The sequence below is a fragment of the Lampetra fluviatilis genome, chromosome 55 (genome assembly GCF_964198595.1).
Source record: "Lampetra fluviatilis chromosome 55, kcLamFluv1.1, whole genome shotgun sequence".
NCBI lineage: Eukaryota > Metazoa > Chordata > Hyperoartia > Petromyzontiformes > Petromyzontidae > Lampetra > Lampetra fluviatilis.
This window is the reverse complement of record NC_136329.1, coordinates 5,829,399-5,844,974: the sequence shown is the minus strand read 5'-3', so window position 1 is coordinate 5,844,974 and position 15,576 is coordinate 5,829,399. Positions and strand designations below refer to the sequence as shown.

The following is a 15,576-nucleotide window of genomic DNA, read 5'->3' as shown; positions in this document are numbered from 1 at the left end:
ACGTGTCCCAGCGACAGCAGCAGCAGCGGCTCGCTCTCTCCACTGCTGGATGAGGTGGGCAAGGAGATGTTGACCACCTCGCCTGGTCTACAGGAGGTCGTGGGTTCCACCACCATCATCGCGGTGGCTAGGAGATGTTGACCACCTCGCCTGGTCTACAGGAGGTCGTGGGTTCCACCACCATCATCACGGTGGCTAGGAGATGTTGACCACCTCGCCTGGTCTACAGGAGGTCGTGGGTTCCACCACCATCATCATCACGGTGGCTAGGAGATGTTGACTACCTCGCCTGGTCTACAGGAGGTCGTGGGTTACACCACCACCATCATCACGGTGGCTAGGAGATGTTGACTACCTCGCCTGGTCTACAGGAGGTCGTGGGTTCCACCACCACCATCATCACGGTGGCTAGGAGATGTTGACTACCTCGCCTGGTATACAGGAGGTCGTGGGTTCCACCACCACCATCATCATCACGGTGGCTAGGAGATGTTGACTACCTCGCCTGGTCTACAGGAGGTCGTGGGTTACACCACCACCATCATCACGGTGGCTAGGAGATGTTGACTTCCTCGCCTGGTGTACAGGAGGTCGTGGGCTCCACCACCATCATCATCATCACGGTGGTTAGGAGATGTTGACTACCTCGCCTGGTATACAGGAGGTCATGGGTTCCACCACCACCATCATCACGGTGGCTAGGAGATGTTGACTACCTCGCCTGGTGTACAGGAGGTCGTGGGTTCCACCACCACCATCATCATCACGGTGGTTAGGAGATGTTGACTACCTCGCCTGGTATACAGGAGGTCATGGGTTCCACCACCACCATCATCATCACGGTGGCTAGGAGATGTTGACTACCTCGCCTGGTCTACAGGAGGTCGTGGGTTCCACCACCATCATCATCACGGTGGCTAGGAGATGTTGACTACCTCGCCTGGTGTACAGGAGATCGTGGGTTCCACCACCACCATCATCATCACGGTGGCTAGGAGATGTTGACTACCTCGCCTGGTATACAGGAGGTCATGGGTTCCACCACCACCATCATCATCACGGTGGCTAGGAGATGTTGACTACCTCGCCTGGTCTACAGGAGGTCGTGGGTTCCACCACCATCATCATCACGGTGGCTAGGAGATGTTGACTACCTCGCCTGGTGTACAGGAGGTCGTGGGTTACACCACCACGGTGGCTAGGAGATGTTGACTACCTCGCCTGGTGTACAGGAGGTCGTGGGTTCCACCACCATCATCACGGTGGCTAGGAGATGTTGACTACCTCGCCTGGTATACAGGAGGTCGTGGGTTCCATCATCATCACGGTGGCTAGGAGATGTTGACCACCTCGCCTGGTGTACAGGAGGTCGTGGGTTACACCACCACCATCACGGTGGCTAGGAGATGTTGACTACCTTGCCTGGTCGACAGGAGGTCGTGGGTTCCACCATCATCATCACGGTGGCTAGGAGATGTTGACTACCTCGCCTGGTCTACAGGAGGTCGTGGGTTCCACCATCATCATCACGGTGGCTAGGAGATGTTGACTACCTCGCCTGGTGTACAGGAGGTCGTGGGTTCCACCACCATCATCATCACGGTGGCTAGGAGATGTTGACTACCTCGCCTGGTATACAGGAGGTCGTGGGTTCCATCATCACGGTGGCTCGGAGATGTTGACTACCTCGCCTGGCCTACAGGAGGTCGTGGGTTCCACCACCACCACCATCATCACGGTGGCTAGGAGATGTTGACTACCTCGCCTGGTGTACAGGAGGTCGTGGGTTCCACCACCACCATCACCATGGTGGCTAGGAGATGTTGACTACCTCGCCTGGTGTGCAGGAGGTCGTGGGTTCGATCCTGACCTTGATGCCCGCTGTATATTTGAAGTCTGCACGTCTCTCTCCTTCTGTGGTCGCGTGGATTTTTCTCCGGGTCCTCCGATTTTCCCCTCGACATTGAGAATCAACATCACTGGGGCTGTGTGTGTCTATGGGTCTCTGTGTATCTATGGGTTTCTGTGTGTGTCTATGTGTCTTTGTGTGTCTATGGGTCTCTGTGTGTCTCTGTGTGTCTCTATGGGTCTCTGGGTAACTGTGTATCTCTATGGGGCTCTGTGTGTGTCTATGGGTCTCTGTATCTCTATGGGGCTCTGTGTGTGTCTACGGGTCACTGTGTCTCTATGGGTCTCTGTGTGTCTCTATGGATCTCTGTGTATCTCTATGGATCTCTGTGTGTCTCTATGGGTCTCTTTGGATCTCTGTGTATCTCTATGGGTCTCTATGGGTCTCTGTGTGTCTCTATGGGTCTCTGTGTGTCTCTATGGATCTCTGTGTATCTCTATGGGTCTCTGCGTATCTCTATGGGTCTTTGTGTGTCTCTTTGGGTCTCTGTGTGTGTCTATGGGTCTCTATGTATCTATTTGGCTCTCTGTGTGTCTCTATGGGTCTCTGTGTATCTCTATGGGGCTCTGTGTGTCTCTGGGTCTCTGTGTGTGTCTCTAGGGGTCTCCGTGTGTGTCTATAGGTTTATGTGTATCTCTATGGGTCTCTGTGTATCTCTATGGGTTTCTATGTATCTCTATGGGTCTCTGTGTGTCTCTGTGTATCTCTATCGGTCTCTGTGTTAGTCTATGAGTCTCTGTGTGAGTATGGGTCTCTGTGTGAGTCTATGGGTCTCTGTGTGAGTCTATGGGTCTCCGCGTACCACTCCCCACACGCACACACAGTGCGCTAACCACTGCACCACCACTCCCCACACACACACAGTGCGCTAAACCACTGCACCACCACTCCCCACACACACACAGTGCGCTAACCACTGCACCACCACTCCCCAGATGGCTTCGCGTGCTGCGCTGCTGCCGCTCGTCAAGACGGAGGTGGAGGAGGCCCCAGGCCTGTGGCCCGGCTTGGCCATGGAGTGCGAAGAGGACGATGGCGATGATGGTGACGACGATGATTGTGATGACGATGAAGGTGATTGTGACGACGGCGATGATGGTGACGACGATGATTGTGATGATGATGAAGGTGATTGTGACGACGGCGATGATTGTGACGACGATGAAGGTGATTGTGACGACGGCGATGATGGTGACGACGATGATTGTGATGATGATGAAGGTGATTGTGACGATGGCGATGATGGTGACGACGATGATTGTGACGACGATGAAGGTGATTGTGACGACGGCGATGATTGTGACGACGATGAAGGTGATTGTGACGATGGCGATGATGGTGACGACGATGATTGTGATGATGATGAAGGTGATTGTGACGACGGCGATGATGGTGACGACGATGATTGTGATGATGATGAAGGTGATTGTGACGACGGCGATGATGGTGACGACGATGAAGGTGATTGTGACGATGGCGATGATTGTGATGACAAAGACGATAATTGTGATAATGGTGATGAAGACGATGATGATGGTGACGACGACAATGATTGTGACGACGATGATTGTGATGACGACGATGATTGTGACGACGATGATTGTGATGACGACGATGATTGTGATGACAACGACGATGATTGTGACGATGGTGACGACGACGATTGTGATGACGACGATGATTGTGACGACGACGATTGTGATGACGACGATGATTGTGACAGCGATGATTGTGACGACGATGATTGTGACCACGATGATTGTGATGACGACGATGATTGTGACCACGATGATTGTGACGACGATGATTGTGATGACGATGATGATTGTGATGACAACGACGATGATTGTGACGATGGTGACGACGACGATTGTGATGACGACGATGATTGTGACCACGATGATTGTGACGATGATGATTGTGATGACGACGATGATTGTGACAACGATGATTGTGACGACGATGATTGTGATGATGACGATGATTGTGATGACAACGACGATGATTGTGACGATGGTGACGACGACGATTGTGATGACGACGATGATTGTGACGACGATGATTGTGACAATGATGATTGTGACGATGATGATTGTGATGACGACAATGATTGTGATGACAACGACGATGATTGTGATGACGACGATGATTGTGACAACAATGATTGTGACGACGATGATTGTGACCACGATGATTGTGATGACGACGATGATTGTGATGACGACGATGATTGTGATGACGATGATGATGTTGACGATGATTGTGATGATGGTGAGATCACTTCGAACGTCGATGTAAATAATCTAGAAGGGAGGCTCGCACTCAGATCCTGGGTGCCGGTCCACACAGAGGCTCACACAGAGACCCATAGACTCACACAGAGACCCACAGACTCACACAGAGACCCACAGACTCACACAGAGAGCCACAGACTCACACAGAGACCCATACACTCACACAGAGACCCATACACTCACAGAGACCCATAGACTCACACAGAGACCCATAGACTCACACAGAGACCCACAGACTCACACAGAGACCCATAGACTCACACAGAGACCCACAGACTCACACAGAGACCCACAGACTCACACAGAGACCCATAGACTCACACAGAGACCCATAGACTCACACAGAGACCCACAGACTCACACAGAGACCCACAGACTCACACAGAGACCCACAGACTCACACAGAGACCCACAGACTCACACAGAGACCCACAGACTCACGCAGACACCCACAGACTCACACAGAGACCCATAGACTCACACAGAGACCCATACACTCACAGAGACCCATAGACTCACACAGAGACCCAGACACTCACACAGAGGCCCACAGACTCACACAGAGACCCACAGACTCACACAGAGACCCACAGACTCACACAGAGACCCACAGACACACAGAGACCCACACACTCACACAGACACCCACAGACTCACACACAGACACACAGACGCAGGCAGCGTGTGTGTGCGCGTGCAGCAGGAGCGGCGGTGCAGCAGCAGCGGCAGGAGCAGCAGCGTGTGTGTGCGCGTGCAGCAGCAGCAGCGTGTGTGTGCGCGTGCAGCAGCAGCAGCAGCGTGTGTGTGCGCGTGCAGCAGCGTGTGTGTGCGCGTGCAGCAGCAGCAGCAGCGGCAGCAGCAGCGTGTGTGTGCGCGTGCAGCAGCGTGTGTGTGCGCGTGCAGCAGCAGCAGCAGCGGCAGCAGCAGCGTGTGTGTGCGCGTGCAGCAGGAGCGGTCGTGAAGCAGGAGGAGGGTGAGGGCCGTCTGGGCCGCGAGATCGTGAGGACGCTGGTGAAGAGCGAGGTGGAGGAGGATGATGGTGGTGATGGTGAGTGAGAGAGGATGATGGTGATGATGGTGGTGATGGTGGTGATGGTGGTGAGTGAGTGAGGATGATGGTGGTGATGGTGGTGAGTGAGATGATGGTGATGGTGATGATGGTGATGGTGGTGAGTGAGAGAGGATGATGGTGGTGATGGTGGTGAGTGAGAGAGGATGATGGTGATGATGGTGATGGTGGTGAGTGAGAGAAGATGCTGGTGGTGAGTGAGAGAGGATGATGGTGATGGTGGTGAGTGAGAGAAGATGATGATGGTGATGGTGAGTGAGAGAGGATGATGGTGGTGATGGTGGTGAGTGAGAGAGGATGATGGTGATGATGGTGGTGAGTGAGAGAGGATGATGGTGATGATGGTGGTGAGTGAGAGGATGATGGTGGTGATGGTGGTGAGTGAGAGATGATGATGGTGATGATGGTGATGAGTGAGAGAGGATGATGGTGATGATGGTGGTGAGTGAGAGAGGATGATGGTGATGATGGTGGTGAGTGAGAGGATGATGGTGGTGATGGTGGTGAGTGAGAGATGATGATGGTGATGATGGTGGTGAGTGAGAGAGGATGATGGTGATGATGGTGGTGAGTGAGAGAGGATGATGGTGATGATGGTGGTGAGTGAGAGGATGATGGTGGTGATGGTGGTGAGTGAGAGATGATGATGGTGATGATGGTGGTGAGTGAGAGAGGATGATGGTGGTGATGGTGGTGAGTGAGAGAGGATGATGGTGGTGAGTGAGAGAGGATGATGGTGATGATGGTGGTGAGTGAGAGGATGATGATGGTGATGGTGGTGAGTGAGAGAGGATGATGGTGGTGAGTGAGAGAGGATGATGGTGATGATGGTGGTGAGTGAGAGGATGATGGTGGTGATGGTGGTGAGTGAGAGAGGATGATGGTGATGATGGTGGTGAGTGAGAGGATGATGATGGTGATGGTGGTGAGTGAGAGAGGATGATGGTGGTGAGTGAGAGAGGATGATGGTGATGGTGGTGAGTTGACTACCTCACCTGGTGTACAGGAGGTCGTGGGTCCGATCCCGACCCTGACGATACGCACCACTGCTGTATATTTGGGAGTCTGTGTCTCTCTCTCGCTCTGCCCGCGTCCGCGTGGATTTTTCTTCCTCCGCGTCCTCCGGTTTTCCTCCCCCTCCACGTTTCAGAATCGCCTGCGGTCGATTTAAACGCGCGTTTGAGGGTGGTGGGTTGAAAAAGATGTATTTTTAATGATAGAATATAGTGTTGTCATCAGTGTGACATAAGTATACCGAGTTTGCAGTCGATACCACATTGGGAAGTGGGTTAAAATTGGCTTGCAAGATTTGAGGATACGACAACGACGACAACAACAACAACAGCAACGACAACAACGACAACAACAACAACAACAACGACAACAACGACAACAACAACGACAACAACAGCAACGACAACAACGACAACAACAACGACAACAACGACAACAACAACGACAACAACAACGACAACAACAACGACGACAACAACGACAACAACGACAACAACAACGACAACAACAACGACAACAACGACAACAACAACGACGACAACAACAACGACGACAACAACGACAACAACAACGACAACAACAACAACGACAACAACAACGACAACAACAACGACAACAACAACAACAACGACAACAACAACAGACAGAGCGGCGAGCTAAATGAAATTGTGTAAAATAACGAGAGAAACTGTGACGTTTCGATCGCAAGCAAAGCGGTCGTCTGCAGGAAAAGACACACAGAGACCCACAGACTCACACGGAGACCCATAGACTCACCACAGAGACCCACAGACTCACACGGAGACCCATAGACTCACCACAGAGACCCATAGACTCACACAGAGACCCATAGACTCCCACAGAGACCCATAGACTCACACAATGCGTTCCGGGAGCACATCGGTCTCAGGGATCCCCCAGAGGAATGATGCCTTGTCCGTGCCGTTGCGTCTGCATTGCGTCTGCGTTGTTGCGTCTCAGTTGCTTCTCAGTTGCATCTGAGTTGCGTCTGCGTTGCTTTGTTGCTTTGCGTCTGAGCTGTGTCTGAGTTGCTGTGTCTGAGTTGCCGTGTCTGAGTTGCGTCTGAGTTGCGTCTGAGTTGCGTCTGAGTTGCTGCGTCTGAGTTGCTGCGTCTGCGTGTCGCTGTCGTTGCCAAGGAGACGTCAGCGTGGGTCCCCGCCGGGAGACGTCGCGGCCGCTGAAGGTGAAGGCCGAACGGCAGGAGGGAGACTCCGGTGAGGTCCCACAGACTCACACAGAGACCCACAGACTCACACAGAGACCCACAGACTCACACAGAGATCCACAGACTCACCACACAGAGACCCACAGACTCACACAGAGACCCACAGACTCACACAGAGACCCACAGACTCACACAGAGACCCACAGACTCACACAGAGACCCACAGACTCACACAGAGACCCACAGACTCACACAGAGACCCACAGACTCACACAGAGACCCACAGACTCATACAGAGACCCACAGACTCATACAGAGACCCACAGACTCATACAGAGACCCACAGACTCATACAGAGACCCACAGACTCATACAGAGACCCACAGACTCACACAGAGACCCATAGACTCACACAGAGACCCACAGACTCACACAGAGACCCACAGACTCATACAGAGACCCACAGACTCACACAGAGACCCACAGACTCACACAGAGACCCACAGACTCATACAGAGACCCACAGACTCACACAGAGACCCACAGACTCATACAGAGACCCACAGACTCACACAGAGACCCACAGACTCACACAGAGACCCACAGACTCATACAGAGACCCATAGACTCACACAGAGACCCACAGACTCACACAGAGACCCACAGACTCACACAGAGACCCACAGACTCACACTGAGACTCATAGACTCACAGAGACCCACAGACTCACACAGAGACCCACAGACTCACACAGAGACCCACAGACTCACCACACAGAGACCCACAGACTCACACAGAGACCCACAGACTCACACAGAGACCCACAGACTCACACAGAGACCCACAGACTCACACAGAGACCCACAGACTCACACAGAGACCCACAGACTCACACAGAGACCCATAGACTCACACAGAGACCCACAGACTCACACAGAGACCCACAGACTCACACAGAGACCCACAGACTCACACAGAGACTCACACAGAGACCCACAGACTCACACAGAGACCCACAGACTCACACAGAGACTCATAGACTCATCACACAGAGACCCACAGACTCACACAGAGACCCATAGACTCACACAGAGACTCATAGACTCATCACACAGAGACCCACAGACTCACACAGAGACCCATAGACTCACACAGAGACCCATAGACTCACACAGAGACCCACAGACTCACACAGAGACCCACAGACTCACACAGAAACCCATAGACTCACACAGAGACCCATAGACTCACACAGAGACCTATAGACTCACACAGAGACCCACAGACTCACACAGAGACCCATAGACTCACACAGAGACCCATAGACTCACACAGAGACCCACAGACTCACACAGAAACCCATAGACTCACACAGAGACCCATAGACTCACACAGAGACCCACAGACTCACACAGAGACCCACAGACTCACACTGAGACTCATAGACTCACACAGAGAGACCCACAGACTCACACAGAGACTCATAGACTCACACAGAGACTCACAGACTCACACAGAGACCCATAGACTCACACTGAGACCCATAGACTCACACAGAGACCCATAGACTCACACAGAGACCCACAGACTCACCACACAGAGACCCACAGACTCACACAGAGACCCACAGACTCACCACACAGAAACCCATAGACTCACACAGAGACCCACAGACTCACACAGAGACCCACAGACTCACCACACAGAGACCCACAGACTCACCACACAGAGACCCACAGACTCACCACACAGAGACCCACAGACTCACACAGAGACCCACAGACTCACACAGAGACCCACAGACTCATACAGAGACCCACAGACTCACCACACAGAGACCCATAGACTCACACAGAGACCCACAGACTCACACTGAGACCCATAGACTCACACAGAGACCCACAGACTCACACAGAGACCCACAGACTCACCACACAGAGACCCACAGACTCACCACACAGAGACCCACAGACTCACCACACAGAGACCCACAGACTCACACAGAGACCCACAGACTCACACAGAGACCCACAGACTCATACAGAGACCCACAGACTCACCACACAGAGACCCATAGACTCACACAGAGACCCACAGACTCACACTGAGACCCATAGACTCACACAGAGACCCACAGACTCACACAGAGACCCACAGACTCACCACACAGAGACCCACAGACGCATCACACAGAGACCCATAACGGCAGGAGGGAGCCTCCGGTGAGATCTCCGCTGCCTTCTCGGTTGCTTGCCGCTGCCGCCGCCGTGTGTCAGTGTCACCTCCTCACCGTGAAACGGGAGGTGCAGCGACACGGGGGGAGTTGTGTTCAGACGTTCAAACGCCAACATGGACTCAACATTTTTTGCAAGGAGTCAAGTTTGTGCATTCACCACACACGCTGCTTTGTGGTGAACAAACAGACGTGGCTCTGGTCATTAATCTACGGCATTGTTTTTGAAACTGATTGGCCCACACTACAGACAGCGGCAGCAGCCTCCTTCATGTCCCAGCCTCACCGGCAGCGTCAGTAGAACAGTCTAACAATGTTACACTGTTACTTCTGTGTGCATTGTGTTTAGTAACAATGTAATGATAGTGTTGTGTGGCATCGTCTTTTGAAGCTGATTGGTCTACACCAGAGACAGCGGCCTTCTCTAGGGCCCAGCCTCAACAGCAGCGTCAGTAGAACAGTCTAACAATGTTACACTGTTACTTCTGTGTGCATTGTGTTTAATAACAATGTAATGATAGTGTTGTGTGGCATCGTCTTTGAAGCTGATTGGTCTACACCAGAGACAGCGGCCTTCTCTAGGGCTCAGCCTCAACAGCAGCGTCAGTAGACCAGAGAACGACACCCAAAGGCGACCAGCACAAGGTCAATGCCACGCGTATCGGAGCACTAAATAGCCCGGCGGTGAGCAGCAGCGATACCACGGGACACCCTTTTTATTGTTGCCAGTGTCATAGTTTGACAACTAAGAATAGGCATAATCTCTCTGGGTCTTTCCGTAAAGTCACGTAGATAGAAGAAATAGCAATCTTTGGAAGAACGTATTCAACCAGGTAAGGTTCATCATAAACGTTTGTTGCGTTTAGATCGCGTTATTTATAAATGTGTCGTAACCCTCCACCACCCGACACGGCCAATCAGCTAAAAAAAGTGTCACGTTGACGAAAGACAAAATAGTTCACTGCTTTAGCCCCACCGGTGTGTTGTTGAAGAGTGGATCCACAACATTTACAATTTTTTAGTACGACAATTCGCCCGATGATGCTCCCCTGAAGACGGACGCTCACGTTGCGACCGAAACGTCGTTTTCTCTTTAATTATCTTTTTCTACCTACGTGACTTGACACCAGGCGAGGTAGTCAGCATCTCCTAGCCACCGTGATGATGATGGTGGAACCCACGACCTCCTGCACACCAGGCGAGGTAGTCAGCATCTCCTAGCCACCGTGATGATGATGGTGGAACCCACGACCTCCTGCGCACCAGGCGAGGTGGTCAACATCTCCTAGCCACTGTGATGACGATGGTGGAACCCACGACCTCCTGCACACCAGGCGAGGTGGTCAACATCTCCTAGCCACTGTGATGACGATGGTGGAACCCACGACCTCCTGTACACCAGGCGAGGTGGTCAACATCTCCTAGCCACTGTGATGACGATGGTGGAACCCACGACCTCCTGCCCACCAGGCGAGGTGGTCAACATCTCCTAGCCACCGTGATGATGGTGGTGGAACCCACGACCTCCTGTACACCAGGCTAGGTCGTCAACATCTCCTAGCCACTGTGATGACGATGGTGGAACCCACGACCTCCTGCCCACCAGGCGAGGTGGTCAACATCTCCTAGCCACCGTGATGATGATGGTGGAACCCACGACCTCCTGTACACCAGGCGAGGTAGTCAACATCAAAGCTTCAAATCAAGATAAAAAAATAGGCGTTCTACACTCTCTGGCAATAAAACAGGAGTTGTGTTAGAATGTTCAAACACGAACATGGATAACATTTAGCAAGGAATGTACCGCATTAGCCAAACACGGTAACTTGTGGTGAACATGCAGACAAACCTTGACAATCTGGCAAAAAAATTTTCCCATCATATAGCTGCTCTACCCCTGCCAATCGTGTCAACACAAGAAGGGTTTGTGCTAAAGCGGGGGGAGGGTCTCGTTTACCCTGGAGGTGTTAAGATGCTCAAACGCCGGTGGTGTTTGATGCCTGTCGTTGCGAACTCCCCCCCCCCTTCCACCCCCCCACCCTGCCGCCCCCTTCCTGATCATTGCAACCACCAACACGACCAACACCACGACCATCATGACCATCACGACCACCGCCACGACCACCACCACCACGACCACCACCACCACGACCACCACCACCACGACCACCACCACCACGACCATCACGACCACCACCACCACGACCATCACGACCACCACCACGACCATCACCACCACCACGACCACCATCACCACCACGACCACCACCATCACCACCACCACGACCACCACCACCACGACCATCACGACCACCACCACCACCACGACCATCACCACCACGACCACCACCACGACCACCACCATCACCACCACCACGACCACCACCATCACCACCACCACCACGACCATCACGACCACCACCACGACCACCACGACCATCACGACCACCACCACGACCACCACCACGACCACTACCACGACCATCACGACCACCACGACCACCACCACGACCACCACCACGACCACCACGACCACCACGACCACCACGACCACCACCACGACCACCACCACGACCACCACCATGACCATCACCACCACGACCACCACGACCACCACCACGACCACCACCACGACCATCACGACCACCACGACCACTGCCGCCGTGCGGCTTGTGGCGAAGGTGGCGAGCGGGAGCTCCTGTGCGCGGAGTGCGGCACGGAGCCGCGCGGCGGCGTCGGCGGCGTCCGGAACACGTGGGACGAAGAAGCTAAGCCGGGCGGCGATGGCGGCGGCGGCATCGCTCGAGCGTGCACGCGGTGCGGCAAGGAGATGCCGCTCGGGGGCATCTCATCGCACGACGACGGGGATGACGTCGATGACGTCGAAGGCGACGACAATCGACGACTGCCGAAACATCGGCGTCAGCGGCAGCGGCAGCAGCGACGCGCGGCCGTCGGCGGCGAGAAGCCGCACGTGTGCACCGAGTGCGGCAAGGCCTTCGCTCGCTGCTCCGACCTGGACCGCCACTCGCGGACGCACACCGGCGAGCGTCCGCACGGCTGCCCCGACTGCGGCCGCCGCTTCTCGCACGCCTCCTCGCTGAAGCTGCACGCGGCCACCCACACGGGGGAGCGCCCGCACGCCTGCCCCGACTGCGGCCGCGGCTTCACGCGGCGCTCCTACCTGGAGACTCACGCCCGCCTCCACACGGGCGAGCGTCCGCACGTTTGCGCGGACTGCGGCCGCCGCTTCCTGCACAAGCACTCGCTCAAGACGCACGCGGCCAGCCACGCCGCCCGGAGGCCCCTGGCCTGCGGCGAGTGCGGCCGCGGCTTCGCCCGCCCCTTCGACCTGGAGGCGCACGCTCGCACCCACACGGGCGAGAGGCCGCACCCGTGCCCCGACTGCGGCAGGTGCTTCGCCCGCCGGTGCCACCTGGAGGCGCACGCGCGCATGCACACTGGCGAGTGGCCCTGCCTCTGCAAGGAGTGCGGCAAGGGCTTCGCCTGCTTCTCGCACCTGGAGAGGCACGCGCGCACCCACACGGGCGAGAGGCCGCACGCTTGCGACGCGTGCGGGAAGCAGTTTCGCGAGCGATCGCACCTCAAGAAGCACGCGGCGACGCACGGGGCAGCGTAGCGGGTGGTGCTGGCGGCCAGGGCGGTGAGGGCGGTGAGGGCGGTGAGGCCGGTGAGGGCGGTGAGGGCGGTGAAGGTGGCGCGGCGGGAGATGGAGCGGACTTCTCGCCGTGCTCTTCCGTCGGTCGCGAGACGCGCGCCGGCGATTCGATCTCCCGGCCAGGACGGTTGACCGAACGGCGGTGGGGGTTGGTCCAATGGCAGCCGGCCCCTCGCCTCTTGTCATCAAACCCGTGGTGTAAATTAGACCGCTGCGGTGGTGGGGTAGAGTGTGGGAAGCTTCACTAAAAGTCGATTTTGATGCATCTCTTCCAGACTGACCTACCCGTGGGTGGGTGTTGAGGAGGAGAGCCGTAGCCCCTGGCTCTGCCAGGTAGGAGGCGGCGGTTACAGCAGAGCGCGTGTGGTCCTCCCGCATGGGAAAGGGTCGATATGTCGAGAACCGCAGAGCTCGGGCGAGCGAGCGGCCCTCCGGCGTGTCTCGTGAGGAGTTGGCGTTCGTCCACTTTTATCGTCGGTCTCCCGTGCTCCCCCCCCCGCCGCGCTGTAGCGGCATTTTGAACGTCCGCGCTAACGCGTGGAGTTTTCTCACCTGGCGTTTTTGCCGTGTCCTCCGGTAGCGATGAATGCCCCGGTGGGCCGGAGATGGCAAATACCTCGCCTGAAGGTATGCAGCAAGGGTGCGTTCTGCTCTGTGTGTGTTCGCAACAAGCTGAGCTGTCGGTTTTACCACAAGAAAGCATGCGATTGTGCATTTTTTTTATAATTGTAATGCGAGTGTAAATGCGGTTGCTGCTGGGCTCTGGTCCAATCACACGGCCCGGGGTATTGGGGGGCGGAGCCTGGTCTGCGGGGCGTGTGGGAGGGGCCACCGTTCACCTCGGCTCCAATGGGAGGAGGCGAGGTGAATGGGCGCGGAGCCAGCGGGGTAGTATGGGAAGGCCGGATCTAACGATCCGGAAGGGGAGGAGTCAGGGTCACGTGGTGGGGAATGGATATAAGTGGGAGCCCGGAAGAGATCGGGGCAGTCGGGGAAGTTAAGAGTCTGAGCCACGTTGGGTGGCGAGAGAGAGAGATCCGCGCCATCGGCCACGTGGCCAAAGGACCTCAGCACACCGTCGGCCAGCGGTGTGCGGAGTGCGGGAGTGGAGGAGCTAACGGTGGAGCGTGCGGGGCACGTGAGAAGGAGAGAGCGTGCGTGGCACGCGAGATGGAGCGTGCGCGGGGCGCGCGCGAGACGACGCTGGTCCGTGGAGGAGACCAGTGGGGGGTGCGGAGAAGAACCTGAATAAAAGACAAGCGGAGACCAGCAGTGCCTGACGGAGTCTTTTATTACATAATGACGGTGAATGACGGACGATTGTGAAATGAAGGTGGGGTACCCTCGTCAATGCCGCAGGGCCGTGTATTAACCGTAGTGGCAATAATACTGTAACGGTCCCTCCTTAACGGTCCCCACAACATCGCCATTCCCTATCCCACCGACGCGCTGACGTCAATCCCTGCACCTGCTTGACCCGGAGTCACCTCGAGGTGTGACGATGTGAGATTGGTGGGTGGACACGAGGAGACACGTTTGTGTACGTATGCGTGTTGAACTTCTTTCGCGCGGTACCTAGTCAACTGTGCGGATCGGTGGTGTGGGGGAAAGACAACAAACTAAACACATAAAGCAGTTCTAAAGAAATGAGTTTGTCATTATTGATGTTGATTTACAACTGCAGGATTGCTCCAGTGGCTTCCTCATATCGGAAGGAAGAGCCTTCCACATGGCCGCAGAAGCGTGTCCGAAAGCGAGCCATGCGGTCCGAGGTGTAACGATGTGTGGCTGGTGGCTGGAAGTGAGGTGACGAGGATGAGGGGAAGGAATTGGTGAGGGGACTGTGGGGATAAGATGTGACTTTAGAGGAGTGACGGGGGGGGGGTGGAACTGAGGATGGAGAGAGCTGTGGATGAAGGAGAGAGTTGTGGATGGAGAGAGCTGTGGATGAAGGAGAGAGCTGTGGGTGAAGGAGGGAGCTGTGGATGAAGGAGAGAGCTGTGGATGAAGGAGGGAGCTGTGGATGAAGGAGAGAGCTGTGGATGAAGGAGAGAGCTGTGGATGAAGGAGGGAGCTGTGGATGAAGGAGGGAGCTGTGGATGAAGGAGAGAGCTGTGGATGAAGGAGAGAGCTGTGGATGAAGGAGAGAGCTGTGGATGAAGGAGGGAGCTGTGGATGAAGGAGGGAGCTGT

The 15,576-nt window shown here is 55.1% G+C and overlaps 1 protein-coding gene across 5 annotated transcripts; it reads left to right on the top strand.

Moving 5' to 3' along the window:
• LOC144949857 (uncharacterized) lies at positions 1–14,653 on the top strand. 5 transcript variants are annotated; one of them, XM_078879842.1, is made up of 5 exons: positions 1–54; positions 2,845–2,983; positions 5,150–5,251; positions 7,444–7,521; positions 12,387–14,653. In XM_078879842.1, exons 2-5 carry the CDS (start codon positions 2,845–2,847, stop codon positions 13,343–13,345), a joined length of 1,278 nt encoding a protein of 425 aa, XP_078735968.1. In that variant the 5' UTR covers positions 1–54; the 3' UTR covers positions 13,346–14,653. The 5 variants fall into 5 exon arrangements, with proteins under 5 accessions (XP_078735968.1, XP_078735966.1, XP_078735964.1 ...); XM_078879840.1 differs by having other exon boundaries at positions 2,845–3,277; XM_078879838.1 differs by having other exon boundaries at positions 2,845–3,331; positions 7,447–7,521.
• Positions 14,654–15,576: the final 923 nt, after the last annotated feature.